This window comes from Hakea prostrata, chromosome 8 (assembly GCF_041222555.1).
Source record: "Hakea prostrata isolate BN-2017 chromosome 8, UWA_Hpros_2, whole genome shotgun sequence".
NCBI lineage: Eukaryota > Viridiplantae > Streptophyta > Magnoliopsida > Proteales > Proteaceae > Hakea > Hakea prostrata.
In genome coordinates, this window is record NC_142607.1 from 2,955,699 (window position 1) to 2,983,604 (window position 27,906).

The 27,906-nt window shown below is 38.6% G+C and overlaps 3 protein-coding genes and 2 pseudogenes across 3 annotated transcripts; 2 read left to right on the top strand and 3 right to left on the bottom strand.

Moving 5' to 3' along the window:
* Positions 1-124: 124 nt before the first annotated feature.
* LOC149006274 (pentatricopeptide repeat-containing protein At2g02980, chloroplastic-like) lies at positions 125-1,640 on the bottom strand (annotated as a pseudogene).
* A 165-nt stretch (positions 1,641-1,805) lies between these two features.
* LOC149006275 (catalytic/ hydrolase) lies at positions 1,806-6,433 on the bottom strand. The gene is made up of 10 exons (XM_089165747.1): positions 6,155-6,433; positions 5,990-6,061; positions 4,828-4,907; positions 4,327-4,426; positions 4,180-4,233; positions 3,663-3,740; positions 3,312-3,409; positions 3,150-3,207; positions 2,314-2,435; positions 1,806-2,217 (listed from the first exon to the last, which is right to left on the bottom strand). Exons 1-10 carry the CDS (start codon positions 6,350-6,352, stop codon positions 2,061-2,063), a joined length of 1,017 nt encoding a protein of 338 aa, XP_089021873.1. The 5' UTR covers positions 6,353-6,433; the 3' UTR covers positions 1,806-2,060.
* Positions 6,434-6,581: 148 nt separating this feature from the next.
* LOC149006276 (pentatricopeptide repeat-containing protein At3g62890 pseudogene) lies at positions 6,582-11,201 on the top strand (annotated as a pseudogene).
* Positions 11,202-12,016: 815 nt separating this feature from the next.
* LOC149006277 (ACT domain-containing protein ACR6-like) lies at positions 12,017-15,314 on the bottom strand. Its single transcript, XM_089166718.1, has 7 exons — positions 15,101-15,314; positions 14,583-14,628; positions 14,090-14,204; positions 13,912-13,979; positions 13,075-13,683; positions 12,854-12,958; positions 12,017-12,771 (listed from the first exon to the last, which is right to left on the bottom strand). Exons 1-7 carry the CDS (start codon positions 15,145-15,147, stop codon positions 12,439-12,441), a joined length of 1,323 nt encoding a protein of 440 aa, XP_089022844.1. The 5' UTR covers positions 15,148-15,314; the 3' UTR covers positions 12,017-12,438.
* A 5,718-nt stretch (positions 15,315-21,032) lies between these two features.
* Positions 21,033-27,900, top strand: LOC149006278 (photosynthetic NDH subunit of lumenal location 5, chloroplastic-like). The gene is made up of 7 exons (XM_089165768.1): positions 21,033-21,248; positions 21,344-21,562; positions 21,784-21,934; positions 22,080-22,168; positions 26,610-26,664; positions 27,090-27,175; positions 27,296-27,900. The coding sequence occupies exons 1-7, from the start codon at positions 21,222-21,224 to the stop codon at positions 27,446-27,448; spliced, it is 780 nt and encodes a 259-aa protein (XP_089021894.1). The 5' UTR covers positions 21,033-21,221; the 3' UTR covers positions 27,449-27,900.
* The last annotated feature ends 6 nt before the right edge of the window (positions 27,901-27,906 follow it).

A 27,906-nucleotide genomic window follows, 5' to 3' on the forward strand; every position in this document is an offset into this window, starting at 1 on the left:
CACAGCGACATAGAGCGCTTTTTCGTACCTTGCGTATGAGTCTGCATTTTTGCTAAAAGTGGTGGGCTCTGCTACCTCTCACTCAATTATGTTAGGTGCAACTGTTGCAGGAACAATCACCATCCTAGAAATGATGAAAGCAGTTTCGAACACAGTATCTCTCTCTGGAATTGAGGTGCTTGCCGTCTCCGGCCAAAAACTGACCTATGGTGTTCCCATTCTCAATTGAGCTATATCCTGAGGTATTCAGAATCGCTCTCTCTGTCATGAATCTTCTCATCAACTTAGCAACATTGTTCCACTGAAGCTTGGCGGCATAGACGTTTGACATGAGCACATAGTTTCCATCATTGAAGGGTTCCAACTCCACAACCTGCTCCATTGCAACCTCAGCTAGTTCGACGTTTCCATAGGATCTGCAGGCATTAAGCAATGCTCCCCAGAGCTCCATTAGGTTCAATGGGCATCTCTTTGATGACCGTGTAAGCCTCGTCCCTAGTGCCCTGACTTCCCCAAGAGATCTACCAAACATCCATAATGTTTTATGTTGTGTTCAAGCCCAAAGTCACTTTTCATTGTGTTGAAGTACTCTCTAGCCTTGTTTGCCAGTTGAGAATGGCTGCAGGCTGATAGGACTCCGATGAATGTTATGTGGTCTGGTTTTGCTCGACTTGCTACCATATCCTTAAATCTGTTAAGAGTGCTTCTTCTCCACGAACACACATTGCAAGTCCTCTTATATTGAATTCCATGTGCAGACACCACGCTCAGGTAGCTTTTCAAACGTAATCCACACTACATGTACAGGCAGTAACAAGACTAGAATTCAAGAAAATATCATTCAGGTCGGTATAACCATGTACCCATTTCCCCATCTCAAAAGTTTTAAGGTGGGCGGAAGCAGAGAGTACGTTAACGAGAGCACATTTATCTCAACTCCTGCAATTTGCATGAGACGGAATAGAGCCAGTCCCTCGTTGTACCTCTTATGTTTCACGTAGCCCGCGATCAATGCAGTCCATGAAACCAAATTCCTTTCAACCATTTCATCAAACACCAACCGGGAACTCCCCAAATCACCATGGCTTGAAAAAAAAATCAACCTAGGCCGTTTGAGAGTATATATCGGACGAAAAGCCTTCACCTTTGAGAATGAGGGCATCAACTCCTTTCCCTTGATTGAGATTCTCACAGGCCTTCAGAAGTATCGGGAAGGTGAAATTATCGGGTTCAAGCCCCTGCTTTCTCATTTGGACGTATGGTTCGATAGCGTATTTGCGAGATCCGTGAAGAGCATTCGCCTTAGCCATCGTGCTGAAAACAAAGGGTGGATGGCTCCGGCATCTCATGGAACACTCGGCGAGCATGGTCCATTTGGGATGACTCCAGCAATGAGGATACGAGTTTGGCAAGTAGATTGTTGGTTTGGTACGAGGGGTTTTTGATGACTTGGGAGTGGATTTGCTTCGACTGGATCAACTGGGTGCATCTTTTTAGTAGAGGAGGAAGCAGGAATCTGGGTCGATGATGCAACGCAGGTCCGGGAATTTCCCTAGTTGGATTATGGATCTTGATTCCGCAATCTACCGTGGTTGCAGAATGCATGGCAAAGAGAGAAACAGAAAATGGCTTACTTGCAAAGACCTTTCGGTTATAACATGTGAGTTCTGATCTGTTCCAGTGGATGCCATGGTGGTGCTCTCACTTAAAAGTAGTTGGATATGACTTAATTAAAAGCAAAAATTAATGTGAAGATTCAACTTTCAAATGATAGATCTCAAAAGCAACATCTAGTTCACCTACCTGGAACATCCCACAACACACTTGGCTCTTGGCCACCTAAAAAATTTAAAATAAAACAACAGATTCCGACTTTATTCATGATCACCAACGTAGTATGAATCTGGTGCACTCTTAAAAACAGAAAAAACCAAAAGCATAACTCCAAAGCTAGAAATAGTAAAACAAACTTTTTGCCTAAGAAGTTGTGTAAAGGTTCTGAATCAATGTTCCAAAAGAACAGCTTCATTCACTTACATAATTCTGCTGGCCTGGGGTGCTTATGAACCAATCCATGAACCCTGGAAGAGCTGCATTGCTGTTCTCCCCATTATCCACTCCAAATCAGAACTCGGTAATGGCACTTGACTGGCAATGATAGACACAGCTTCTTTTGCTTCTTTATAACCACATTCGGGCACAACGTATGGGAAATCACTGCCATTATAAATTCGCAACTGCAGAAGTTAAAATGCTTTTCCCCCTGTTCTTCCCAAACAAAAAAGAAAAAGAAGACAAAATAGATAACTCTACCTGCCCCACATGACACGGTTTGCACCGTAGCTTGACACTATTTGGGAAAGAAGCTGGTATGTATCTTCATATGGATATGGCTTCCGTGACACCCGGAACAAAGCACTGAACTTCACATACACCTGGTCAAATGATATTTCATTTATATACTGAACAGAATGGTGGTCGTAAAGAACTATGCCTTGGTACAACAAATGACTTATGAGCTCAAAACCCATACATTGATTTAGTAGTGGCACATGTTTGCAGATCTCTGGACATACTCATTGATGAATAGCTATAGTAAGCAATGAAAAAACATGTCAATATGGAAATGGCTTCCGTGACACCCAGAACAAAGCGCTGAGCTTCACATACACCTCGTCAAATGATAGTTCATTTCTATACAGAACAGAATGGTGGTCTTAAAGAACTATGCCTTAGTTCAACATATGACTTATGAGCTCAAAACCAATACACAGATTTTGTAGTGGCATATTTAAGCAGATCTCTAGATTTACTCATTGACAAATAGCTTCATAGTGACTAATGAAAAACATAAGGCCTGGAAGACCATCTATGGGGTGAAGCAGATGAAACCCCACCTGCCCTATCTTCATTGACAGAACATAACAACTGCCTTACCTGCTTTCAGCTTTACATGCAGTTAAAATGCTGAGTAAAAGGATCCTGAGATTAGAGGGTAATCAATGGAAAGAAGAAACATTTCATAAATATCCAGTGTTTTCTGATCATGAAAAGCCCGGGGGGGGGGTGGAGTGGGAATAAAAAAAGAAAGAAGAAAAGTTCAACTTCTTATGTCTGACAGATTATGTAATCTTGTGGGAGGGATATACCTGAGGGAATCGAGCCAGCCTTAAAAGAGCAGACAAAGTCTTCTCTTCCTCACCATTTCTGTCAAAAAGAAGCATAAGTTTGATTAATTAACACACTCAATTATGAACTAAATGCCAAAAAGAAGCAAAAGAAAGAAAGCGACTATATAACAAAGAACAGACGTGGGTGGTTTGCAGAAAGCCAAATGATCAAGTAACACAACTGTTGAAGGGAAAGCTGAGCAAAGATCCTCAATTTCTGCAATATGAAGATTGAGTCCCTGCAGAGAATAATCTCCAAGTGACTAACTAATTATGTAAAGGCTCTACTACTTGTTTGGGAAAATTTTTAGGAGACTAAGGGGTCCACCTCAACAGGATAAAACAAATCGAAACAGAAAATAACAGCAATAGAAAAATTGAATTGAATAATTAGACCTGTTCCAACTACTACAAAATAATATAAACTATTATTTGTTAACCAGAACATAGAACCATTAATTTCATATGCAGAAACATCAACTAATTAAATACCTTCATACACATGAAACCCACAGAAACTCCGAGTTCTCCAGCCTTAGAGAACATTGCTCTGCCAATTTCATTTGCCATCTGCACGGAGGAATTATAACTACATAAATACTTGCTTCATGGTAAAAAACAGGAAGAGACTTTTATTCCATAGATCTGCAGTACATACAAAGGGAATCAGAAACCTTGATCAGATGGACCCCCCCCCCAGCGGTATATTCCATAGGACTATCATAAATCTATCCTTGCGGACAATAATGTCGGATTCCATAAAGGTCAGTAGATGGCAATCACCCACGCAAAATATGCAATTTCTGGGGAAACCTAGGAAGCAGCTTAACTATGCCAATTGGGATAGTACTTCCCACAACATAGGGAATAAAAATATACGATGAGAAAAAGAGAGGTGGATGCTAGAATCTTTATTGCAACAAGTTTTTGGTTCCAACAAAAAAATTGCCAATTTTTATTGTCTTTAACAAAGCAATTTAATTAAGAAACAAGCCAGGGTAACAAATACCTGCTGACCAGGAGGCCAAAGATATGGATTGAAGCGCACAGCACGGTACCCATCCTATTGTACAACATGATTCACTGAGTGAGTTTCCTGAGATTGAAATTTTGGGGTGGGGGGTGCAGTCTGATGAAGTTATGTTATGGAAATGACCTTCAAAATGAGATGCTCAAGCTCACTAATCCCATTTCCATTTTCTGAAGGATTCGCAAGGCAACAACCAACGAATTTGGATGGGTACTTCTTAAGGACACTACATCACAGATTAAATGACAAGTCAGCAAATGGCAGCATTAATTGTGTTATGAAGATTTAAAAACCATCAACATTCAAATATAATTAGCAAAATAACTCTGTTGAAGTTGGTATATATGCCAGCATATTTAGATGACCCAAATCATCTGCAGCCTTGGTACTTCAATTAAAAGACGACATTCAGCACATGATGCATGAAGTGCAGAATTTTAATACAACACTTTAATCAGTGTCATGGGCAGGTATATCATTAAAAGGTTCACTAATTCAGCAAGGTATAAACAAACAGATAGGCAAAATAGCAGATGGATGCAGGTAATGATATTGATATCAGACATGGATTCAAAATTCAGCTTCTTTGGAGAAAGGAAGGAAAGCGTGAGCTTAGAGTTTGCTGACCTTGTTACAAGGGAATGATCAAATTTATGATTGATAGGCTGCACAATTAGAGCACCATCTACTCCTGCCTCTCCCATGCACTGCGGTAGCAAGCAAAGGAAAACCAATGGGCACATAAATATCAGTATTTGCACTTCAACTTAATATACAGTTATGCCCTGCCCCCAGTGGTCATAATAATGTCCTATTGATGAGGGAGAATATAACAAGAAGAGCAAAACCACCAGCCAAAAGTGAGACCAGGATATGTCTCTTGCCCCTAAGGCCTGTTAGGGCATTTCTTCCATCATTCCAGTCTTTGCAACAGTCAGCCAAAACCAGTGATTTAGCTGGTATGGACCCCCTCCTTTCTTTTGCATCTACCACAGGAAGAAAAAAAATGTGGCATCCACTTGGTTGGTAATTGAAGTTTGAACTCAATCCTTGGTCCTCAGTACAATCCACAAGAATTTAACAAATATATATGTAACAGTACCTCTCTAAATAGACATAAGTCAAGAAAATCAAATGGATGATGAAATAACAAATATACATGTAACAGTACCTCTCTAAATAGACATAAGTCAAGAAAATCAAATGGATGATGAAATTAATGATCTCAATACAGAAAATATACAATTATCTAAAATATAAAATGAACAAAATCCAAAATCATGTTGTATTGTATACTCAGTAAATACAGTTGTCACTCCATGATACAGGTCGGACCAGGAAGAAAGAGCTGTTGCCAGGAAAAATCACAATGACCTTAAAATGAATTGGTGCAAGCACAATATGTTATATATTAGGCCTAGTTATAAACTCCTGTTGGCAATCTGCAGCCTTTAACAAAAACTGGCTATAGAGTATAGAGGCCTCCAACTCACTTACTCACGTCACCAGAATTGGAAATAAAAACCATCTTGAAATGTATTTTCAGAAGCAAACAAAACAATTTTGTTAATTGGAATTTGAAAAACAAACAGAATCACGAGTATCCAGGTTGCTCTGAAGCCCATCTAAAGAGAATGTACAAATTACAGTCAAGAAGATCCTCAATACCGTAGACTCATTCTATGCTTAAATGAAGCAAATTAGCTTTTCCACTAGTCTAGCCAATGCAGTATTGCAATATAACATCAAAGATGAAGAAAATTTTGAGGAAAGAAACGCATAAAATAACCTTGAGCAAGAAGTCAACGTTTCCTGGTAATGACGGTTCTTGGCCAGGGAAATATGGGAATTTGTCCGCAGCCTATCCATAAAAAGAAACAAAAACGGTGAAGAAAGAACGAGACAAACAAAATTAAGCACAGGATAGGGTTTCTTCAAAATTGGGTGTTCTCACCTCTTCAGGAGATGCCCAGACATGCAAGTGAGAATCGATGATTTTGGACTGAAGAACCCTCTCAGACTCAACCATCGCCATCTTCGGAATAGAGCTTCGAAATCTGAGTTTCGCCGAGGAAGTTTTCGCACGTAGAGAAGAATAAAAATGGATATGAGAGGTCGAAACTGAGAGCAGAGACTTTACGCTTGCCGCCATTGGTCGAACACACAGACATTCATTTGGGAGAGTCACCTAACCAGTTCGATGGGCACAAAAAGAATCTAAGGTTGTTCTCGTAAAAACAACAGCCGTTTCTGATTTACAAAAATGCTTTTTTGTCTTTTCCTGGAGAGGGCTTCATTAATTTCGGTTCCATTTGATATCAAAGCTGACACTGATTGTGGAGCTTCTAAATCACAGCAAACTCTATAGCTTTAGTAGCGATATGGCTTGCTTGTCTTCCTCCATCGTCTCTCCTCTCCCACTTCACAGATTGGAAGATCAGAACTCATCCCAAAAGACCCAAGAAGAGTGGCTTTTTACTTCTCTCAAATCTCCCAGAACCTTACCACAACTCAAAGCCCTCCATGCCCATATCTACAAGACCGGCCTCACCGGCAACGATCTTGTTTCTGGGCAGCTCCTCTTTGTGCTGCTCACTCTCCAATTCCATGCATTACGCGCGTAAAATCTTTGATGCAACCCCTCAACCGAAGCTTTTCTTTTACAATGCCATGATCAAAGGCTACTCAGAAACAGGAGCCCATCTCGAAACTCTACGCCTTTATTCCATCATGCGGAATCGTTCTGTCCCTTGTGATTCTTTCACATTTCCTGGTGTTCTGAGGTCAGTTTCTAGCCTAACCATGATCCATGTCGGGGAAGAGTTGCACGGGCTAATCACTAAAACAGCTTTTGATTCGAGGGTGATCGTAAGGACCGCACTTATCGATATGTACTGTGCCTGTGGTTTATCCGACTGCGGGCGCTTGGTGTTCGATAGAACGAGAGACAAAGACGTGATTTGTTGGAACACCATGCTGGCTGGGTACGTCAAATGCGGTGAGTTTAGTAGCGCCAGACATCTTTTTGATCAGATGCCTGTAAAGAATGTTTCTTCCTGGAACACTCTGGTCGATATGTATTGCAAGTCTGGGGATATAATTACCGCACGCCATTTGTTTGATGAAATGCCGGAGAGAGACATTATCTCATGGAATTCTATGCTTTCGGGCTATGCCAAAGTTGGACAGTATGAGGCCGCCAGGGGACTCTTTGAAGGGATGCCACAGAGAAATGTTGTGTCATGGAATGTTATGATAACCTGTTATATGCATAACCGGCTATTCACTGAGGCATTGAAATTGTTCAGAATGATGCAAGTTGGGGATATCAAGCCTAATGAGGTAACAGTAGTTGCCGTGCTTTCAGCATGCTCTCATCTTGGGGCCTCGGACTTGGGGCAGTGGATTCATGCTTATATTCGTAGGCTTCGAATCAAGATGGATGTTTATGTCAACACGGCGCTGATAGATATGTATGGAAAATGTGGAGGGTTGGAGGATGCACAGCGAGTTTTTGATGAAGCCATCGAGAAGGATACCTTCTTATGTAGCACGATGATTGAGGTTTTGGCAATGCATGGGAAGGCAGAAGAGGCATGTAAGGTTTTCACGTACATGACAAGCGTAGGGATCAAACCCAATGATGTTACATTTGTCGGGCTATTGAAGGCTTGTAGCCATGTGGGTATGGTAGATTTAGGAAGGAAATACTTTGAGATGATGACTGCAAAATTTGGACTGACACCAAAAATGGAGCATTTCGGGTGTATGGTTGATCTTCTTGGTCGTGCAGGGTTCTTGGAAGAGGCCCATGCATTTGTGGAGAGTATGCCAATGGAGCCTCATCCGGTAGTGTGGGCAACCTTGCTTAGCTCTTGTAGGATTCATGGCAATGTCAAGCTAGCTGAACAAGTAGCAATTAGGCTTATAGAGTTAGAGCCTCAAAGTGGTGAGAACTACGTGTTATTGGCAAACATTTACTCTCGGGCTGGAAGATGGAATGAAGCAGCAAAATTGCGGAAAATGATGAAGGAAAGGGGGGTGATTAAGAAGCCTGGGTGCAGTTCAATTGAGGTGAACAATGATATCTATGAATTCTTTGCTGGAGACCAGGATCACTCTCGTTGCAAAGAGGTATATGAAATGTTAGACCAGATAGCTTCAACATTAAAGACCAAAGGATATGTACCTGAGACATCAGCTGCTTTGCATGATGTTGACTTTGTTGGGAAGGAGCAATCACTTCTGTACCATAGTGAGAAGTTGGCTGTTGCTTTTGGTCTTCTTAGTACTCATCACAGAGCTCCAATTCGGATTGTTAAAAATCTACGTGTCTGTGACGATTGCCATCTTTTCATGAAGATGGTCTCTAAGTATTATAATAGAACTATAATAGCAAGAGATTGCAACCGTTTCCATCATTTCAATGAGGGCTCTTGTTCTTGTTCTGATTTTTGGTAATTGTGTATGTGCTTCTACTGTGTATCAAGACTTAATGCAGCATAGCATTTCAGAATAATTAATTGCTAGAAAGGCCAAGAATAAGTTCAGGTGAAAATCAAACTGTTCTCCCAACTCAACCTAGCTCATACAGTACCTGATAGTTGAAAGAAGAAACCTTCCCCAATAATTGATCTGTACCAGATGTCAAGGTCACATTTACTAGCAGTTGATGGGTCATAGTTCGTTTCTTGTTTGCCAACAATTTGCCGTGACATGCAAGCTCAGTCCTTAAAATGATGGAAGTGGATCCTATCTCTGACAATCTCCCCGTCTTAAATCTTCGAAATCATTTTTGTTGCTACATGACAATCAACTTGAAGATTCTTCACTACACTTATAGGAGTTCCAGGATTTGTATGGATGACCCAAAGGTGATAGCTAGGTTCTCCTATGCTGACTTTAGCTCTCATCTTTTTCTTCTTCATCGGCATTATGCAATGCTTGGCTAGTTCTAGAGACAAAGCTCACTGCCTTCAACTTTTCTGCGACGTCATCTAACATAGAGTGTATCTCTTTGGAATGGGGATTCCTGTCATCCCCAGCCGTAAACTGATTTATGGAGTTCCCTTTCAATTGAACTACAACTGGGGTTTTTCATAATCCCTCTGTCTGACACACTTTGTCATAGCAAATCATCATCAAGTTGAGGTCCAGAGGACAAAGAGAAAGACTCTCAAATTGGAAGAGGATTGACGTTCAGAATGAAGATGCCCATAATGAGAAATGGTGCCATTGCACCAATTAGATGTTTCAGTTCTGGTGGCTCAAATGTGCATTATGCTGCACCAGGGTTCGAGAGAGGCCAAGTGGAGGGTTCCAATGTGGGATTTGCCCCAGGATGAGGGAGGTTGAAAGTCTTTCACTTAACAGGTCCCCTTCTCAGGTCCTATTGGTGCTCGTGTATAGAAGAATGAAAATATACATGGGAAGTCTAGCCCGTCAGCCTATGTGTTCTGTTATTCAAGGGGGAAGCTTCTTTAAATTTATTGGAAGCAAATGCCTGTTCCATCCTTGTCTGCACGACCTGACACAGCAGAAGAGATACCCACTATAACTCAGGAAAGTCCTGTTGAGGCATTGGCCTTTGTTACACCTAATGGGGAAGATGTATACATTTGCTGGGCTTCTCAACGCTGATTTGACTTTTGAAACCTTTTATTCTCTGTAATGCCTGGGGCATCTTGATGGAGCCTTGGAGTACAGGAACTAATACACTAAGGGCTATATGAACGTTGCTACCATTTGAGAGGTCAGCATCTATGTATGCTCAGTGTCCAGGAACAAAGTTGGGTGTCATTAATGGTTTGGCCCTTGCTCAAGGTGTACACTTGCAGGTACAACTTATAAACCCAGGCAACCTAGTAAGTTCTTTTTCTGCTGATTTTCAGTTCATCACCCAGAAGTTGCAAACGAGTTTCATGCTTCAGCTTCAGATATGATAGCAAACTACTAGTCTGAGAGCAATAAGCAGACAGCTCAGATCTGTAGGGGAACAAGGATTCCGCAAATGCACACACACATACACACAGGCTATATATATAACGCATCTTGAAGCAGAGCATAGAGGAAAAAGCGAATCAGAACTCATGTGATTTCTGAACTCCCTAGTTCATGGATATCCACTGTAAGTAAATGATAACAACTCAAAACATTTGCTGTTGGATTTGCATCAGAAGCTAGGTCTTCAATCTACGCAGTCAGTAGAAGTTGGTGATGTTGTTCCTGCCTCGGTTGAAAGAAGGGAACCCCTCTTGGCTGGTTTCTAATTCAAACTCTTTATATAATCCGTTACCATTTTGACACACAGAGCCTTAGCTTGGTCTTCACAGTTCTTTGGTAGAGGGTCTAGTGACCCTTCAGTTGGTAGATGTGGGTATCGTTGAACATTCTGGTGGTCCGGGAAGAGCTGAAAGATGTCCATAACAACTAATTCTGGAGGTTTGATTGAAGATGAGCTGCTTCTTCAAGGTTGGATGAGTTCTCTCCGTCTTATGTAGAATCTTAGGTGACTGTGACTGGTAAATCATCTGTAGATAAGGACTATCCAAAACAGAGGATGAAAGAAGTGGAAGAAAATCTTACTGAAATTAAGGTTACAACTAACAAGTTGGAGCTATAGGTTCAAGAAAGCATGGCTAAGCAAGCAGGAGTGACTACAGTAGATCATGCAAATATGCCAATGAATCCTCTATCGGGGGTATTGTACTTGGTACTGCTGATAAGTTTGTTGAGCATACTCTTCCTCAGTAGACTTCTATCGTTCATGTTGTTGATAGGATTGTAGATGCTATAGGTTTAAATATGGGGTACTACAACTATGGGACTTGATGGCACATAAGGTGAAGAGAGGAAGGAACTCATCTACATTGAGCAAAATTAATATCTTTTTCTGGATAATTGTGAATCTTGTATTGATACATATGTCATATATGGGAATTCTGTCCTTCAGATATGGACTCTTGTGAAAAATAACAGAGAGCGCCTTTTTCTTCGTGTAATCCCACCCTCCCCTTCACAGCCTTCTTTAATATCGGAGGATTTTTTGATTTCATGTGGATATAGGTAGGTTTTAAATAATTCACCAACCCCCCCCCCCCCCCCCCCCACACACACACACAAAAAGAAGGAATTTTTATTCCCTGAATCACCCTTCTTTTTCTTTTCCTTGCCTGAAGACAAACATGGAGCCTCATCCACGGATCTCCCTCCTCCTACAGCTGGCTGAGGTAACTTGTCTAATGGACCAGCAACTCCATGCCAGCTCTCAATCAATGCCTTGGCTCAGATTGCAATCTTGATGCTGTTGCCTTCGATTCTTTCATTTCCTTGGATTCACTTGACAATGCATGAACTTTGAAGGGGGAGCTATGAGGATGCATGCAAGAAAGAACCTTTGTCAGCCCAAGTTTGCGACTCATTCTTGGGCATTGATCAGCAGCTGCAAGCAGTTTTTGGAGAGGAAAAGGAGAGAATGGATGCATTTGGTGGTGGATTGTGGTTGTTTGGGTACATTCATATTTTCTGTCTATTGATTTGTTCTAAAAAAAGTTTTGGCCTCATCCCACAGTCGATTAAACAACTGCCAAATTATTGATCAGAAAGCAGTGAAACACTAAAGTGGATGTTTGTAATCTGGTGCAAGCTTTGTATGAGGTTTATTCTTTTACCACTTCCCTTACATTAAGCTTATCGGATGACATCTGGCTGCTAAATTTCTAGCAGGAATGTCATTTTCCTGCATCAAGGAAATGGATTCTTAAATAGACCCCTGCAGTCTGGCAGTCTACCTAGGAGGGAATTTCAAACCAGGAAATTTACACATACAATTCACATTACTTTGATTGTAACTGTATTATCTGTACATCATCTTCTCATATCCCTTGTATACACATCTACATACAACTTAGTTGCAGAACTGTTTAACCTATACAGTAGTATCTGTACATCATCTTCTCATATCCCTTGTATGCACATCTACATACAACTTAGTTGCAGAACTGTTTAACCTATACTGCTATACAGTAGTATCTGTACATCATCTTCTCATATCCCTGGTATCCACATCTACATACAATTTAGTTGCAGAACTGTTTAACCTATCAATGTACAATATTCTAGTGATTCTCAGTCAGTTCTAGTTGAAATATGACAATACAGTTGACATATTTACAGTGTGTGATCCTAAACGTGTAACAGTCTCTTAGCTATACAGTTGACTGCAGTGTCTTCAGATGTCTATGATCTTATCAACCCCAAATTTTGGAATGTTAGAGCTTTAAACAAGCTCCCAAAGAGGAAACCAGTTGCCTCTTCACCAGGCCTTCGAGGCAAGCTTCTGTGCTGTTTCACCCACAGAATGCTTTCCCCAATCTGTTGGCAAATTGAATCGATAGCCTTGGGATCAACAGGGTCACCAGAGGCATCAGTGACATAGAAAGTATCCCTTGCTTTTCCACCCTTTCTAGATATTTTTGCTCTTTGAATGGACAAACTATTTTCCCGGAATATTCTGGTGATGTCTGAGAGAAGTCCTACCCGATCCTCTGTGCACAGTTCTAGTTCCATCCCCTGCAAGGACAAATATTATATACATTCATAAGAACATTCATTGTATTGCTCAGCTGAAGTTCAATTTGGGAGTGTTATACACCTCTGTGGCCCGCCTCTCTATGGCTGCTTCAAGACACTGTTTTACGCGCTGTCGTTCAGCTTCTGAGCTTAGAGGAAGCCCATCAACATGCCGGATGTAATATTCCTTCATGAAGGCAAAACATGTTAGAATGAAGTGACATTAATTGCACATATACCAGGGAAAATGCAGTCACTAGCTGTCTGTTGAATCATGATCGGTTTTTTCGAGCATGGACATACCTGGTAAGCATCCTTTCCTCCACTGTCTACTGTTCCATGAAACACTACATATTGCATATCTGTAAGTGTACATATGGTGTCAAATAAGAGCTTCGGCCGGTCTCTGGACCTTATAGTAACCACAGTATATTCCTTCTCTGTGCAATCCATTATGGTAACGTGAGGTCCTGATCTCATATTTCTGGTTTCCTCGAGTCCAATGCTTTCAACCCTTTCATAATCTCTGTCAGCAAACATCAACTGGTGTAACCTTCTTTCAGTGTGCAATACACCAGTGGCCGGAAGTGCCAGTTTTGCTGCTTTCGGGTCATTGTTGCTTTTTATGACATTTAACAGGCGTTCGTTGATTGTTGAGAGGCTGTTTTGGTCTTTGATTGCATTCCCTGTGGTCTCATCTATGATATTAACCACAGCTGCAGCCCTAGCATTGTGTGTCCAGATCTCCGCATCTACCACATGACAATGAAGGTCAGAAAGCACACCACACACTTCGGACAGTAAACCAGGTCTGTCAGTAGCAGTTAATTCGATTGAGTTATGTCCCTCAGATGGCATCACCTCAACAGAACCTTTTATTGAGGGTGAGAGGCAAGCTTCAGTTGCAATGGTCTGCAAGAATGAACGATAACAGAAAAAGTTGGCTGAAATTTGCAGCTGTCTGAATAAAATAAAAAAAACTCAATCCAAGACAAAAAAACAGAGAACACATCCTTCTTGAACTGGGTTGTTTGAAAGCATTACACAAGGTTGAAAAAGGTGACATTCACAGAAGCCAGGCAACAGTGACAGGAAAAAATTTATAGCAAAAGCGGACAAGCAGCAGTGAGAATATGTAACCTTTTGGATGTAGTCGATGATTTTCCCATCTCTGACTTTATTCCCATCATGGTCCGTCACGTTAAACACTGAAACATAAACTTCGGGCTTAGCACAACATAAGGAACAGAGATATAATTCGGTATGTTCCATTGAATTGATATAATGATATCCTGAATTACTTGATCAGTAATCATACCATCCATGAACCAGCCACAGTCAGAAGAGATGTATGCCTTTTTTATGATGAGGTTCAGATCTGTCAATATTTGAATAACTTCCAGAAGTATGCCATGTTTATTAGCACTGTCAACCTAAATAAGAAGAAATTCAGCAATTTCAATGATATTCACTTTGAATGAACCAGATAAACTAAACTAACAGAACATAGAACCTTTCATGGTACGATAACTAGGTTTTATAAAATCTAGAATCGAACTAAGAAATGGTTCCAAGTTCCCGCAAGATCTAAAATCAGTTCCTAGTTTCTGCAAAATCAAAAATTTTACCCTGAGGCTCCAAGTTTGCTGCAAATTCTATTTCTAAAAGTAACAGAGTTCAAAGTTTCTGCAAAATCTAAAAATTTAACCCTGAGGTTCCAAGCTTGCTGGAAATTCTGTTTCTAAACTGACATATATTTCCAAATTTCTGCAAAATCTAGAATCCAACTAACGTAGAGTTCCAAGATTCACCTGAATAACTGTAGCATGCTCACAGGCATCATTTGTTAGCACGACTCTGCATCAACCAAAGGCAAATTAAAATTTTTTTAAGAAAAACTATTCTCAGATTGCTAGAAGGATTCTAAACTAAAAGGCAACTCTTTCCCTTGAAACTTCATAGGCAATTCTAGTTCAATTAATCAGAAAAGCAGGAAGAAAAAAAATTAGCCATAAATATGAAAAAACAAAGCAGTTCCAGTACCAGTCAACTACAAAGGAAATCAATTAAGAACCTGATAAAAGGAAGGAAAAAAATCAGATTCCAAGGATTGAAAATGAACAAAATAAACAAAAGATTGTACATGTGATATCGAAATCCAGAAATTAAAGTTAGAGAAGGTGAAAGAAAGATATCAAAAGAGAAAACATACTCTTTTGTATAAATATCTGGAAGAAGAACCAAAGATTTTTTTCCAAGAAAGGGTCAGGACAAAAGGTTCCGCTCAGAAGGAAAAAAAATGATTTCAGGAAGAAGAAAGTCCACATACCTTGGTGGATTCACTCTTCTGATGAGCTTAGCAAATTCATCATCCATTCTTCAAACCAATTCAATAACAGATGATACTCAAACCAACCAAACCCTGAAATAGAGTAATTTTTCGGAATTTAAAGGAGAGAAGATATAAAGATTGTCCCTGAATTCAAGGAATTCAATATGAAACGAGATAAGAGAAGAAGATGTCCTGAAGAGGAGACCATGGACTTAAGAAAACCGACTTCAGTGCATGCTTCATTAAGTAGTAATAATAAAGTTTAAATTCCCATTAATCAGGTCAGTCTGCCCTAGATTATCGTACGGCACTAGGCTGACGTGTTGAAAAGGAATTGATCACAGAATCAGTTATAGAACTGCCCGGCCTGACCAAAAAGCTGCCTACCCATACCCGCAAAGGCGAAGTTACATACTCGCTTCACTGCTACGGTTGGACTTCAGCCTTTGGTGGTAAAGGTAATCTTTCTCCGGTGGAGGAGGTGAGAATGCTTTTGATAAGTAGGGGTTATACTTGGTAGCAGTGCCACGCGTAACAGTGGTCGGTTGGGTTGCATTTTCGATTCCAAATTGCATCTCAACCATTGAATTCACATTTGATTTAATAGTCGAGATACACTTTGGAACCTAAAATGCATCCGACCACGAACTGCTCAGAGCAGCGTCGCTCCCAAGTGGTTCGAGATAAATAGATAGGGTAATATCAATTGGAGAATGAGAATCTCTTAAGTAAATCATCGAAGTTAAATCACCTTTCTCTTGAGGGAGGGTGTCTATGTGGAGTTAATATCTTTTTTACCCGCCTATTTATATAATTATACATCTGCACTCACATGTGTGTGAGACCCTACGTGTATTAAGGTAGACCTGTGAGTGTGATTGTATTATGTATAGTAGTCATATAGAGCAGATTAGGTGGAAATGATTTAAATTCAAAATCTTTATTGTGAAATGAAAAAACGTGAAAAAGAAACATATAGCTCTCCACACCTGCAGAGCCAAAGTTTCAAAGAGTATGCTTCCGGGGTGTGTGCCACGTGGTTTTGTTGGGTTTCGACACGTAGGGATTTGTCTGTATTTTTGGCGGCAAACCATGCGTAATATCGCTAGCATGTTTAAACTTTAAATAACTAACCTGCGCGTTGGGTGTTTCGCTCCGCTGGACTTGGAGTTTGCACCCACCTTTACTTCTGACAAGGCGTTTTATTCGAAGCCAAGATGGGGAGAGTGTTTTTCTTTTTCTTTCTTTTTCCGTTTAGTTGGTGTGGCGTACGGGATAGGGAAAGATCTACCAAAAATATCACACCGATTGTCATAAATAATTCGGAAGAGACAAGACTTCATGGGCCCACATCCGGTGGACACGTTTCAAGCTTGTAAGACTCCATGGGCCCACACTCGGAATGGACCCACTTCATCATCATTACCCAATCTTTACTATTCCCAACGCGATCGGCTTGTCAGGAGGTCAAGAGTCAAATATGACTCACCCGGTTCGATTGACTTATCGAGTCTAACTCATTTCCCTATTAGAGGAATACATAATGAACATTTAAGAGATAAAACCCTAGTAGATATCATATAAATTTTAGTTTCACTTCTATTATATGATGAAGAAGCATCAATGAAATAATATTTGTTCTTATGACGAAAAATTCGAGTCCAGATCGTCTTTTCCAACAGATAATATTATGTGCTCTTCTAACGACTACTGACCACAAATTACAGGAGGACCCACATGATTATGATGATGAAGTTTAACTTTAATTATACTCAATTCAATGGTAAGATTTTTAAGACTGTTCAGCTAAGCAAATTACATCGCCGTTCAGCCATTACTTTTTTATATTTTATTATTTTTTACTTGTAGGGCCTAGATCATTTATGGTTGTAATGCCATTGAAGAAGTACAGAATACTCCCCGCCAGAAGAGATGATCCATAATGTCATTGGAGGGACGTGGGTGTCCAGTGATGGAGTCAATAATCACCTGCTTCGGCTTTGGATTCATGTACATACAGCTGTTAAACCTTTTTTGGGCAGGTCACTTTTAAAAAAGGGTTCCTACCAAAAAAAACCTTTTACAAAAGGGTTAAAGAGACATGGATATAGTCGGTGGCCATCAGGCCATGTAACTTTTCTTTTGATTCCTAACTAATAAAGGAGGGGTGGAAGATGGAGATAAAGACCGGGAGACTTCTTCATAAAGGAAGGAAGGTTTGTAATTTGTATGCTTCACGTGTTGCGCCAGGTTCATGGATTTTGATCTTGGATTGGTTTTTGGTTCAAACCCAACTGTTGTATACAAATAAAAAGCTTAGTAGATTTCATGTATTAGGGTTTCAATCAAACCATTTAACAAGGTTTTCTAAATTTACAGGGATGGTGGATTGGTGGGGATTAGGGAGGCAGGAGAGATGCATTAGTGAAATCAAATGCTCAATCTGTAATAACAAGCACCTCTTCTCTTAGTGAAGAAGTCACAAGTTCAATGTTCATCGTAGTACATGTAATAATCTCCTCCCCTTAATATAAAATTTATTAATTTTTTTTAAAAATAAATAAATTATAGGGTTATTAAACTATAAAATGATGAATGGATAAAAATCCTCAAAAGTTAAAAGCTCTTGTCATAGTGTAAAGACCTTAGGTTGACATGGATCTAACCTCTCCTCTTTCATTTGTTAAAAAGAAAGAGAATTGTTCAATACCACCCCTTAAGTTATTCTATAAAATTAGTATCACTCCGTGAGTTTTATAAAATAATATCAAAGTAGCATATTCGAAGATCATCAGCCACAATTCCTTAGAGGATTAGATTTTTAAATATAAGATCTTTGCACTTAGATGGGAGTTAATGTCAACCATCAAAATTAGATTTTTCCAATGTCATTCTTTGATGCCATTGCTATTCACCTCATACAGAGTAGGTTTTTCTCTCTTTCGGTAACAAGTAGAGAGAAGTTCACAATGGAAGATTTTTGCAATCATCTAACATTACCATGTAAAAACTTATATAATTTGGGTATTAGTCAAATGCTTTCACCTTTGCTTTGCCATCAACTTGCTTTGGGAGAAGAAAAAAATGGTCATCCAGATTTTTGAGGTTCAAACTTTTTATTTTTTTTGGTAACCAATTTGAAATTAAGTTTGGTAGATAGTGATGTCGTTTATCCTAATTAGGTATGTACATACATCGGATGGTGACATTATCATCATATTCATTCATGTCCAATTATATATTTGGACTGATTTGAACAATATTTCAGAAGTTTTTGGAATGATTGTCTAATGCGAATATGGATAATATGTTGGGAGGGTGGGGGATGAGAACCGAAAGACTTCTTTTTCTTTATAAATTTTGATTCTTTTTGAAAACTTTTAGTCATGGGCTTGGTATTAGCTCGATATGTAAATCCACGGGCTCACCAGTTAAAGCTGTGGGCCTTTGTTGGGTCTTTTTTCTTATGTTAAAACAAACATCAGACTCCACTTTAATCACGGTGGTACTTTCTTTGTTTTTTTTGGTTGCCAACACCGGTTCCAAGGCTTTGTCCTGACTAATCCGGTGTTCGACCTGGGTCGCACACCTGGCTGTGGTGGTATTTTCAATTAGTATTATATTTACAGATAAAAAATAATTTTAAAATTACAAATGAGAGATGGCAATGCATGGGGAAAAGTAAGTAGATGAGTTAAAATTTTTAGGTCAAAACGGTTGGTTTAATTACATTAAGGCATGTTTGGTTACATGAATCAAGTGATTTGAAATAAAATGAGATTTTAAATTTATAGATTTCAAATCTACGGATTCATGGTTTAAAAAATTAACTGTTTGGTTAGCCTCAAATCTACCAAAGTTCATAGAGTTTCATTGGGCTACTCCACGTGAATACGCAAATTTCATGAATTTTATACTTATAGTAGAATCCATGGATTTCACTTAATACCTAAAAAAAGACATAATTCACATTTTTAGGTAAAAAAATAAAATCCCTAGATTTAGGGCCTGTTTGGTTACATGAATCGAGAGATTTCAAATCTCTAGATTCATGAATCTGAGAATTATACCCGTTTGGTTGTATAAATCTCTAGATTCATGAATTCTATAGATTCATCTTTTTACATTAAAAACGTGAATCTGTAGATTTATGGGTAAGGGGTGAAATCCAAAGATTTCAAAAAAGCTATACATTTGCACATTCACAAAAATCACGTCGATCAAATAGTTTTTTAAGATGAATCCACAGATTTCATTCCACAACCAAACACTTAATTTTATAAATTATGACTCCATAGATTTGAAGTCTATAGATTTGAAATCTCTAGATATTTGAAATTTCCAGACTCATGTAACCAAACAAGCCCTTAATGAATCTAGGAATATTTTACCACCCATGTTTGTATAAATCTCCGATTCAAGATTCCAAGGATATAAATAACCAAAATAGACGCTTAGCATGGGAAGATTAATAAGTAATTTTTGTTTTGTTCTCAAAATAATTAAGTTATCATCATGCCCTTATAATATAAAATGTCCGCAACATTATGGTTGATTTGTCGTTTTCTTAGAGAGGTTAAGTCTTTGCAATTCCCGAGTACATGATGATCAATATTATCCTAAAAATAAAGTTATAATAAGTATTAAATTTTTACCAAAAAAAAAAAGTATTAAATTATGTACAAATAGTAAATTATAATATAAACGTCTTTATCGTTTCAAAAGAGAAGGGTCTTTAAGTGAGTAGGAAAGTGTAACTTTCTCCCAAGTAGATGGTGACCAATTAATAAAAATAAATTGGTAATAAGTATTCAATTATTTTATTACCTAATAGTATATGTACAAATAGTAAACTACAATTATAGGCATGTTTGTCAATGACTTCAAGGTTTTAAAAGTTTCAATACATAAGGGTCTTTTAGGTAAGGAAAATGTATTCTTCTCCCCTTAGTTGGTGCTTGTATAATAATTTAAATATAATGTCGGATTCTGTCCTTGAACCTAAGGAAGTTTGAATTCTTTACCTCATACTATGAGGCATTAGTTTTGTGTAACCGAGTAATTATGGACCAACTCCACCTTCGGATTTTTTTTTTATATTTTCCCATCATTGTGGTACTGTGTATCCTTTTAAGCAGTATCCTTTTAACCAGACACATACATTTGACAACAAACACACGACTAGGGTTGCAACAGGGTCGGTTTGTATCAAGATCCAATCCCGATCCTAAATACTCTTAGTAAGTCCATCTCTTAGTGAGATGGACTCCAATATAAAATCATTTTCTCTCTACCTAATCCTTAATAGGCCAAAGTCAAACCAAATCCAATTCCACCATGATTGTCAATGTCACTGCACCTTTCTTGATTGGCCTTGTGACAAATTAGGTAGGATAGTCATAATTTGCGAACGTAGCTAGTTCCATAAATTTGTCTAGACTCAGTCGATATAGGACCAAACTACTGATTTCCTATATCCATGCAATTACGACCATTTTCTTACTAATCTGCATACGTAACGTTAAGACCCTGTATAAAAAGAGTTTGAATTATTGTCCTCACTTGATGCTTTTCAACTACATAATAATAGTGAAATTTACTTGTAAATACTTAAAATAAAAATCTCAATGGGTTAAATGTAAATCTCACCCGGCATTATTTGTGGTTTAGAAGGGGTGAGACTAATGCACAGTATTGGTCGAGATTTCAATATCAAACCGTTGACACCAGTATACCGTGCATTAAATGCAGTACACTGAAGTTGAACCGGGTTCGGAAGCATCAGCACGTTGTTCTTTCTCCGAGGAAGTTTTGGAATATTCTTCGAACTTGGAAGAGCATCGTCATACTAAAGTTACTAACGCGACGGACAGCAAAGCCGAGTTATCGCGTCGCGAGTGCAAATTTTCCAACCGATCTACCAAGTTTAACCCTTCGCGTGTTCAGCTACATTTCGATCCCTCTCTCTCTCACTCTCATTCTCATTCTGATTCTGTCTCTCTCTCTCTCTCTCTCTCTCTCTCTCTCTCTCACTCTCGCTCAACTCTTTCTTGGAAAAGCTTTCAGTCTTCACTTCAGCGCTTGCTCTGCATTCAGAGCAAACTACAACTTGCGTCAAATGGCGAACGTCTCTTTGACTACCATGGTAAGAAACTGATCTTTCATTTTTTCTGGTCTCTTTTAGATCTTGGAGTTTTCTTGGCGTTGGCTGATTATGGGTGTCTTTTCATGTGTGACAAGGCGAACATGGGTTCCGCCATTTCGAGTTCAGCAGCTTCGGCTCCTCGAAGTATCTCTCGGTGGAAGCTTATCAACCCCTCTTGTTGCATTCCCAAATTACAGAAATGGTCGGCGCCCAGCTCTTACAGTCTTGTTCCTCTTACATCTTCTTCGTCACCGCTATTTCTTTCTTGTCAGAGAAGAACTGGTTTTGTTAGCTCTGTTCGTGCCGCAGCTCAGGTCTATTCATTTCTTGAACCTTCCATATTTCTTGCCAGGAATCCAACGTACATGTACTTTTCCTATGTAATCTTAGAGCTGTTTTAGTCTTTTAATGGTAGATTTGTTTCTGTTAGTGTGATTCGATTAGTATTCTTCTTGGGGTTTCAGTCAGCAAAATTATGAGAGTTCGATCCACCTAAATGAGTTCTTGTTCATATTTGTATCTCGTGGTATTTCAGGACGTGGGGTTGCAAGCTAAAGTCACACATAAAGTATATTTTGACATAAGCATTGGGAACCCTGAGGGTAAACTTGCTGGCAGGATCGTGATAGGATTGTATGGTGATGATGTTCCCCAAACTGTTGAGAACTTCCGTGCTCTCTGCGTCGGTAGAGTTCTTGGATTTTCATTTGTAAAATTTTTTTCATACCTAACTTTCCAGTCTCTCTGTTTCTCCTGCATGTTCTTTGTGCGGATTGAATGTATTGTTGAATGCAATTTGATATGATCTCAACTTGATTTAATCTTGCACAGGGGAGAAGGGCTTTGGGTACAAAGATTCCACGTTCCATCGTGTAATCAAGGATTTCATGATTCAAGGAGGAGATTTCGAAAAAGGAAATGTATGTACTTTTCTCAACTTGATTTATTTTGAGTAGCACACTTAACATGGCAATGAGATCATTTTATCATGATCGATATTATGTGAAATATATAAAGATTGAATGGGAAAACTCCTAGTTATAAGACTGACTAAATTGGTTGCGTAGAAATTTGTGATGCTAGCTAGATCACCTTCCAACTCATTGTTTTAGATGGGGAGGGGTGAGAAATTCTATTGCAAATGAGACCCTAGTCATACTTGCAAAAGACAGAAAACGGATCTTTCCATCTCCAAAGTGGATCCAATCATCAGTTGCGTGCTACGTTGAGAATTACTAGGCCTCCATCACTTAGGGTTAAGGTGTACACAGATATGAGTATGGTTAACACAAACCCAGCTCTAATGGGGATGCCGAGCTCCACATAATCCTTGAGTAAGATCTTTCAATTTTAGTTGGTCTCAAGTTATGAGAGGCTGAAATCCAAAAGCAGATTTAGTTGGTCTCAAATAACTCCACTGTTAGCATTCATCCAAAAAGTATAAAAAAAATCCTTCGTCAAAGGTCTCTTGGGGACTTGATTTACATTTACTCATAAATATGAGATTCATGCCAAGATTTGCACAAATATAAATATGAACTGCAGAATCCTAGTATCCTAAAGCAACTCCAAAAATCTCCATCCAGAAGCTAAATTTTACAATCTGTAGATAACTTGACATATTTAATTGGCTTTGACGTGGAGACACTGATTGGAGCTTAAAAATCAGAACTCGCCCTACCACATTACAAGAACATCTAATTCACCCAAAAAAAATTACAAGAACATCCTAGGTAGGGGAGCTTTTCCTGTGCACATTCACAGAAATAATTTTCCATTAGTCATTTAACCAAGAGTTGATACTTTCCTTGCTGTCTTTGTTGTTGTCATATGTAACTGATTCCATCTTTCCCTTCATGGATCTGTTAGATCCTCCCTTCATTTTTGCATATCTTGTTTTGGTACTACAGGATTGTTTGAACAACTAATTCAACTTGTATCTCATATCTCAATAACATATTCAAATCAGTTGTCATGGATTGCTCATAGAAATATTCCAAAAAGCCAATCTGTTTTATTTGGTTGTCCCATTTGTATGGGCAATATCCTCCGTATTCTGTTCCAATTTTTGTCATGATTGACAAAATGATCAGTTTTATTTGAAGCATCTTTTGATGGTCAAGTTTATTTGTTACCTTGTTTCCTTTCGTATACTGCTAAAGCTGCTCTTTCATATAACCTGACTTAGCATTAGTTGTTTTGATACTTTGGGATGCAAAAAATTGCATGTACCATGGACCCATGGTTCAAGATCTTGGTATAGCTTCCCAACTTACTTCCTAAAAAAGCGAGTGGAGTAAATCGTTTACTTTTCCGGTTGAAATCAAAGACAGATTTGAGTGGTAAGAACAAAATTGCTGTAAAATTCCAAGTAATATCAAGATCTTGCTGGGACATCCATAACTGATCAAGCTAACCAAGGGTATTATAGAGATGTTCAAGATCTTCGTTGATTTGGGGTAATCCAGGTTTGTGGACACCATCTTGTCTGGCCTGCCAAAGATAATTTGGGGGGAAACAAAACTTAATGTCTAGACATAACTGTTGGTCGTAGTGGGTATAAAGTTTCGCATAACATTTATTGTTTAGAGTACACTGTTTATCTGTAATTTCTTTTTCGTAATTAGATGAAGAAGAATACTGCCTTTTTCTTTTTAAAAAGCATCTTATCTCCCATTAATCAAGAAAAATAACCTTTTCTAATCAATATTCTTGGTTTGGCAGCACAATGGCTTCTTGTTTTCAATGAAAATTGTTCTTTGAACTTTCCTACACCTTTTTCACTAAGTAATTTGTTATTCAGTTTTTCAGAAGAGTGAAAAACATAATAAAATGTTCATAGGTGATAAGGTGTAGTAAATGCCTTAAGCTCAAAGATACCTTTCCTTATTTTTTTTTTATTTTATACAATGTCTAATTCTAATAATTCTAATATGACATAGTCTTCAATGAGTCAAGGAAGGATGGGAGGGATAAAGTCTTAACAAACCTAAACCACAAAATAGATGGAATCAGCTAGGAATTTTAGCAAAACCAATGGACCATTACTAAACTATTTTTATTTTGTTCCTCTATCTATGTTTACAATTTTTTCCCTCAACTAAGAATTGTGTCTCTTCTATATAATTTTAGGGCATAGCTTGGATGATGATAAATATATTACTTTGTACATTATCTGTGTCACTTCTGAGAAGATAAAAGATTGTTTTGGATTCCTTCTTTTTGTTTTTGGGTTGATAATTAACATGGCTAAGATAGTTTAAATTTGAATTGATTAACATGCTTGGAAAATGCAGGTGTTTTTCTCTCTTTTTTGATGAACGTGAAATGCAGATTTTTGTTCTTAAATGCAGATGTTTGTTCTTAATGATTGTTTTAACTGGATCATTCCCATGAGGCATGTGAACCTTTTGAATTAGTAAGTGCTTAGTTAGAGTGGTTCTGCGTCTATGTCAGCTTAGAAATAGTTGCAACCATTTGACCAATAGCTGAGAGCAGGGGCAGCTAGGGAGCCTATGCTGCATTGTTCATCAAACTTATACGTGGGTGGGTTGTCTCTTATTCTGAATGTGTTGCCTTTGATTTCCCAAGTCCGAAGCATGTTCATATCCTGTTTCCGGTGACATTTTTTAGGGTTTATTCCGTGGTCAAAAGCGCAGGAAAGAAGTTCCTGTTTGAAATTGGCACGTGTAGCAGTATTATACCAGTAAATGAGATGCCATACACAAAAATGAGACCTGGAAATGTCTTGTTTTAGCTTTTACAAAAAACAAAGTTCTCAAAGCTTGCCATGTAGTGACATCACAGTGTGATGACTATAAAGTTAGGATTTCCCCATTGAAGTTGAAAATACACAAGAATTCCATGGTTCTGTCAGTTGCTTGCAGCCTTACTCCAATTTCAGTGGCTATTTCTCCTATGTTTGTGCTCACGAGTGACAAGAATTAATGAGAATAACATGCTACCACATGTAGTGTTTTGTATGCTGAAATTATGTCAGACCTGAAAAAAGGAGCCTGGGCCTTGGCCCTGGGTGACCATCTTTTCTTATTTTAGCCAAAAGCAAATTTCTCACGTCTCACCTTTGCTGCATATTCTGGTAAAGAAAGGCAGGTAAGGTCTCATCTTAAATAAAATCATGGTGGTTTTCTTAAATTCTGGGATTTTGAACTGGTTCATCATCTTCATGAATAATTCTGCATGCTTGCTGCTGAAGTTTTGGATTCCTGAGAATTCCATAGTCTCCATTGCGGTCTCAAGTGGAAGATTTTATTATCAAGTTTGTATTTCCTTTTTCTAGTGACATGGGAATCACTTCTCACATCCATTCTGGGTTTGAATGGTTACTCATTTTACCCCTTTCAAGTATGGATGTTGATTTTAGGGTTCTTAAGCTTTCATTGTGTTGTTTCTTTTCTATGCTCCAATGAAATCATCATTCTGGTGTATAGCCATTTAAGGGCAGGATGTGTATTCTATTTACTGCAAATAGATGCAAAAGTACTCAGGATATTGAAACTTTATAAATTAATAATATTAACTTTTGTTATTTTGGGTTGGAGTGTGGGTGTCCTCTCCATTGTCTTCATAGATCTGATGTGCCCAAGGTGATGGGTGAAGGTATTATCTCAGTCCAGGGAGCTGATGGTCATCTTATTTTACTTCCAGATTCCACTGACACCTTCATTTTGAGTTGAAAATGCTGAAATTCCCGTTTGGATACAATTTGTTTTGCTCTTGGATTCATCTTCTTCCTCCTCTCTCTCTCTCTCTCTCTCTCTCTCCTCTCTCTTATCTCCTTCTACTCCTGATTGGTTTCAGTGGATAATCTTGATTCCATTGACAGAGTAACATTTTTTAAGACACGGATTGAACTTGAGTATGAAGTTCACCTTTTAACAGCTTGTGAAGTTTACATCTTTGACGTGGTAGAACTATGGTTTTATATTCTAGTATAACCTTATGTACCAATATTTGAGATTATATCATGTGTTGAAATTTTGCATAAGCTATGTAAAAATGAAATTCATAAGGAAATGTTTTAAATTTTATATTATTTTATTTCTAGCAGTGCATGTGCATGTGCATATATATTCCAAAGGTCAAACCCCTGTCAGCACTTAGTTTGTGTCTTTTTACGTAGTACACATCCATAACCAAGGTGTACAGCTTTTATTCATTCTCCATTGTCTCTTGTTTATTTTATCAAAATATAGGCACAAACTTCGCTTCCATTGAATGTTTTTGCCCTGTCTATTTGTTGAATCACTGGATATGAGCATCATTTTATTTGATTTGCATTTGGGTTGATCTACCTTGTAAATCTCTCTACTAATTTTCAGGATTTGTCTTTTGTTGCAGGGAACTGGAGGCAAAAGTATCTACGGTCGAACATTTAAAGATGAGAACTTTAAATGTAAGTTGATCTGGGTCTCCACCTTATATTTTATGAGTACAACACCAATTTGAGTGGTATCCATGCAGTGAATTCATTCTTAGTGGTCAAAAGAAGATTTTTGTGTTAAAAAATTCAACTATATCGGAAGATTTCTAGCATCTGACAGCACCTCCAGCAGTCCTAATTTTACTGTATAGGTGTTGGCTCATTGCGACCTTGTGTTGTGTGAATCTCTGAATTTTGGACTTGGATCTCCATTTCTCTAGTTTTGACCCATTCACTTTGTTCAACATCTTGCAAGTAACACCAAATTATACTGTGAATATCTTCTATTTTTCTTTTCCTCTCTTTCTCTTCCTACATACTTGTAGTACCTATGTAGATAAAATACCTATGCATCTGCCAGAAGCATACATGAATGTGAACATTGAAAAATTTTGCAGTATCTCATGATGGCCCAGGAGTCCTCAGTATGGCAAATGCAGGGCCAAACACCAATGGGAGTCAATTTTTCATCTGCACTGTCAAGGTAATTGATTCTGCCGATTAATAATTCCTTCCTGGTGCAGAAAGAGCTAGTAAGTGATTAGAGAGTATGTATGTGATGCTAACTTTACTCTGGTATGTTTGTAAATTGGGTGTGATGTAGACACCGTGGCTGGATCAGAGGCATGTTGTGTTTGGACATGTTTTGGAAGGCATGGACGTTGTGGAGCTGATTGAGTCGCAAGAAACTGATAGAGGGGATCGTCCGAGAATGAAGGTGGTGATTAGTGACTGTGGTGAACTTCCAGTGGTTTGAAATATCTCATAATTCCCGTCATACAAAGACTCTTAGAACTCTGTAACCTGTGGTTTTGTTAAATTTTTTCCTCCCTTGAATGCGGATACATAGAAACAACAGCAGGATCAGGACAAGAATGTAGTTATTCCCTTTTTTGGGAGCAGGATGGTGATAGGGATGGATTAGTCATTGAGCTTTCATTTTAGCTGTACTACTGATTCCATAAAGTTCACTGGCTCTCTTGTTTAGAAGAACATGTTTTCAGTGAAATGGATGGTGAAGGTGGCATGGTTTGGGAGCGAAACTTAGAAGGACCCTATAAGAAAATAAAAATTGGATAACTTTTAGGTTTGGTCCAGGTCATTTTCAGTGTGAATGAATATGACATTTTGCAGTCATTTTACTTGGACTGAAAATGACTCCAACACTAGTTGTACCAGATTGTCTAATCCAAATTCCAAAACCAGTTGACTCAC

Bases quoted from the DNA above. Each gene is read 5' to 3' on its own strand.
- LOC149006275 (XM_089165747.1), bottom strand. From the start codon at position 6,352: ATGGCGGCAAGCGTAAAGTCTCTGCTCTCAGTTTCGACCTCTCATATC. The intron at 4,234-4,326 runs GTCATTTCCATA...GTTGTACAATAG, and splicing joins TTGAGCATCTCATTTTGAAG to GATGGGTACCGTGCTGTGCG. The intron at 2,218-2,313 runs GTAGAGTTATCT...TTATAATGGCAG, and splicing joins AACCGTGTCATGTGGGGCAG to TGATTTCCCATACGTTGTGC.
- LOC149006277 (XM_089166718.1), bottom strand. From the start codon at position 15,147: ATGGATGATGAATTTGCTAAGCTCATCAGAAGAGTGAATCCACCAAG. The intron at 13,684-13,911 runs GTTACATATTCT...TCATTCTTGCAG, and splicing joins TCATCGACTACATCCAAAAG to ACCATTGCAACTGAAGCTTG. The intron at 12,959-13,074 runs GTATGTCCATGC...GCCTTCATGAAG, and splicing joins GAGGAAAGGATGCTTACCAG to GAATATTACATCCGGCATGT.
- LOC149006278 (XM_089165768.1), top strand. From the start codon at position 21,222: ATGGCGAACGTCTCTTTGACTACCATG. The intron at 21,563-21,783 runs GTCTATTCATTT...GTGGTATTTCAG, and splicing joins CTGTTCGTGCCGCAGCTCAG to GACGTGGGGTTGCAAGCTAA. The intron at 27,176-27,295 runs GTAATTGATTCT...GGTGTGATGTAG, and splicing joins TTTTCATCTGCACTGTCAAG to ACACCGTGGCTGGATCAGAG.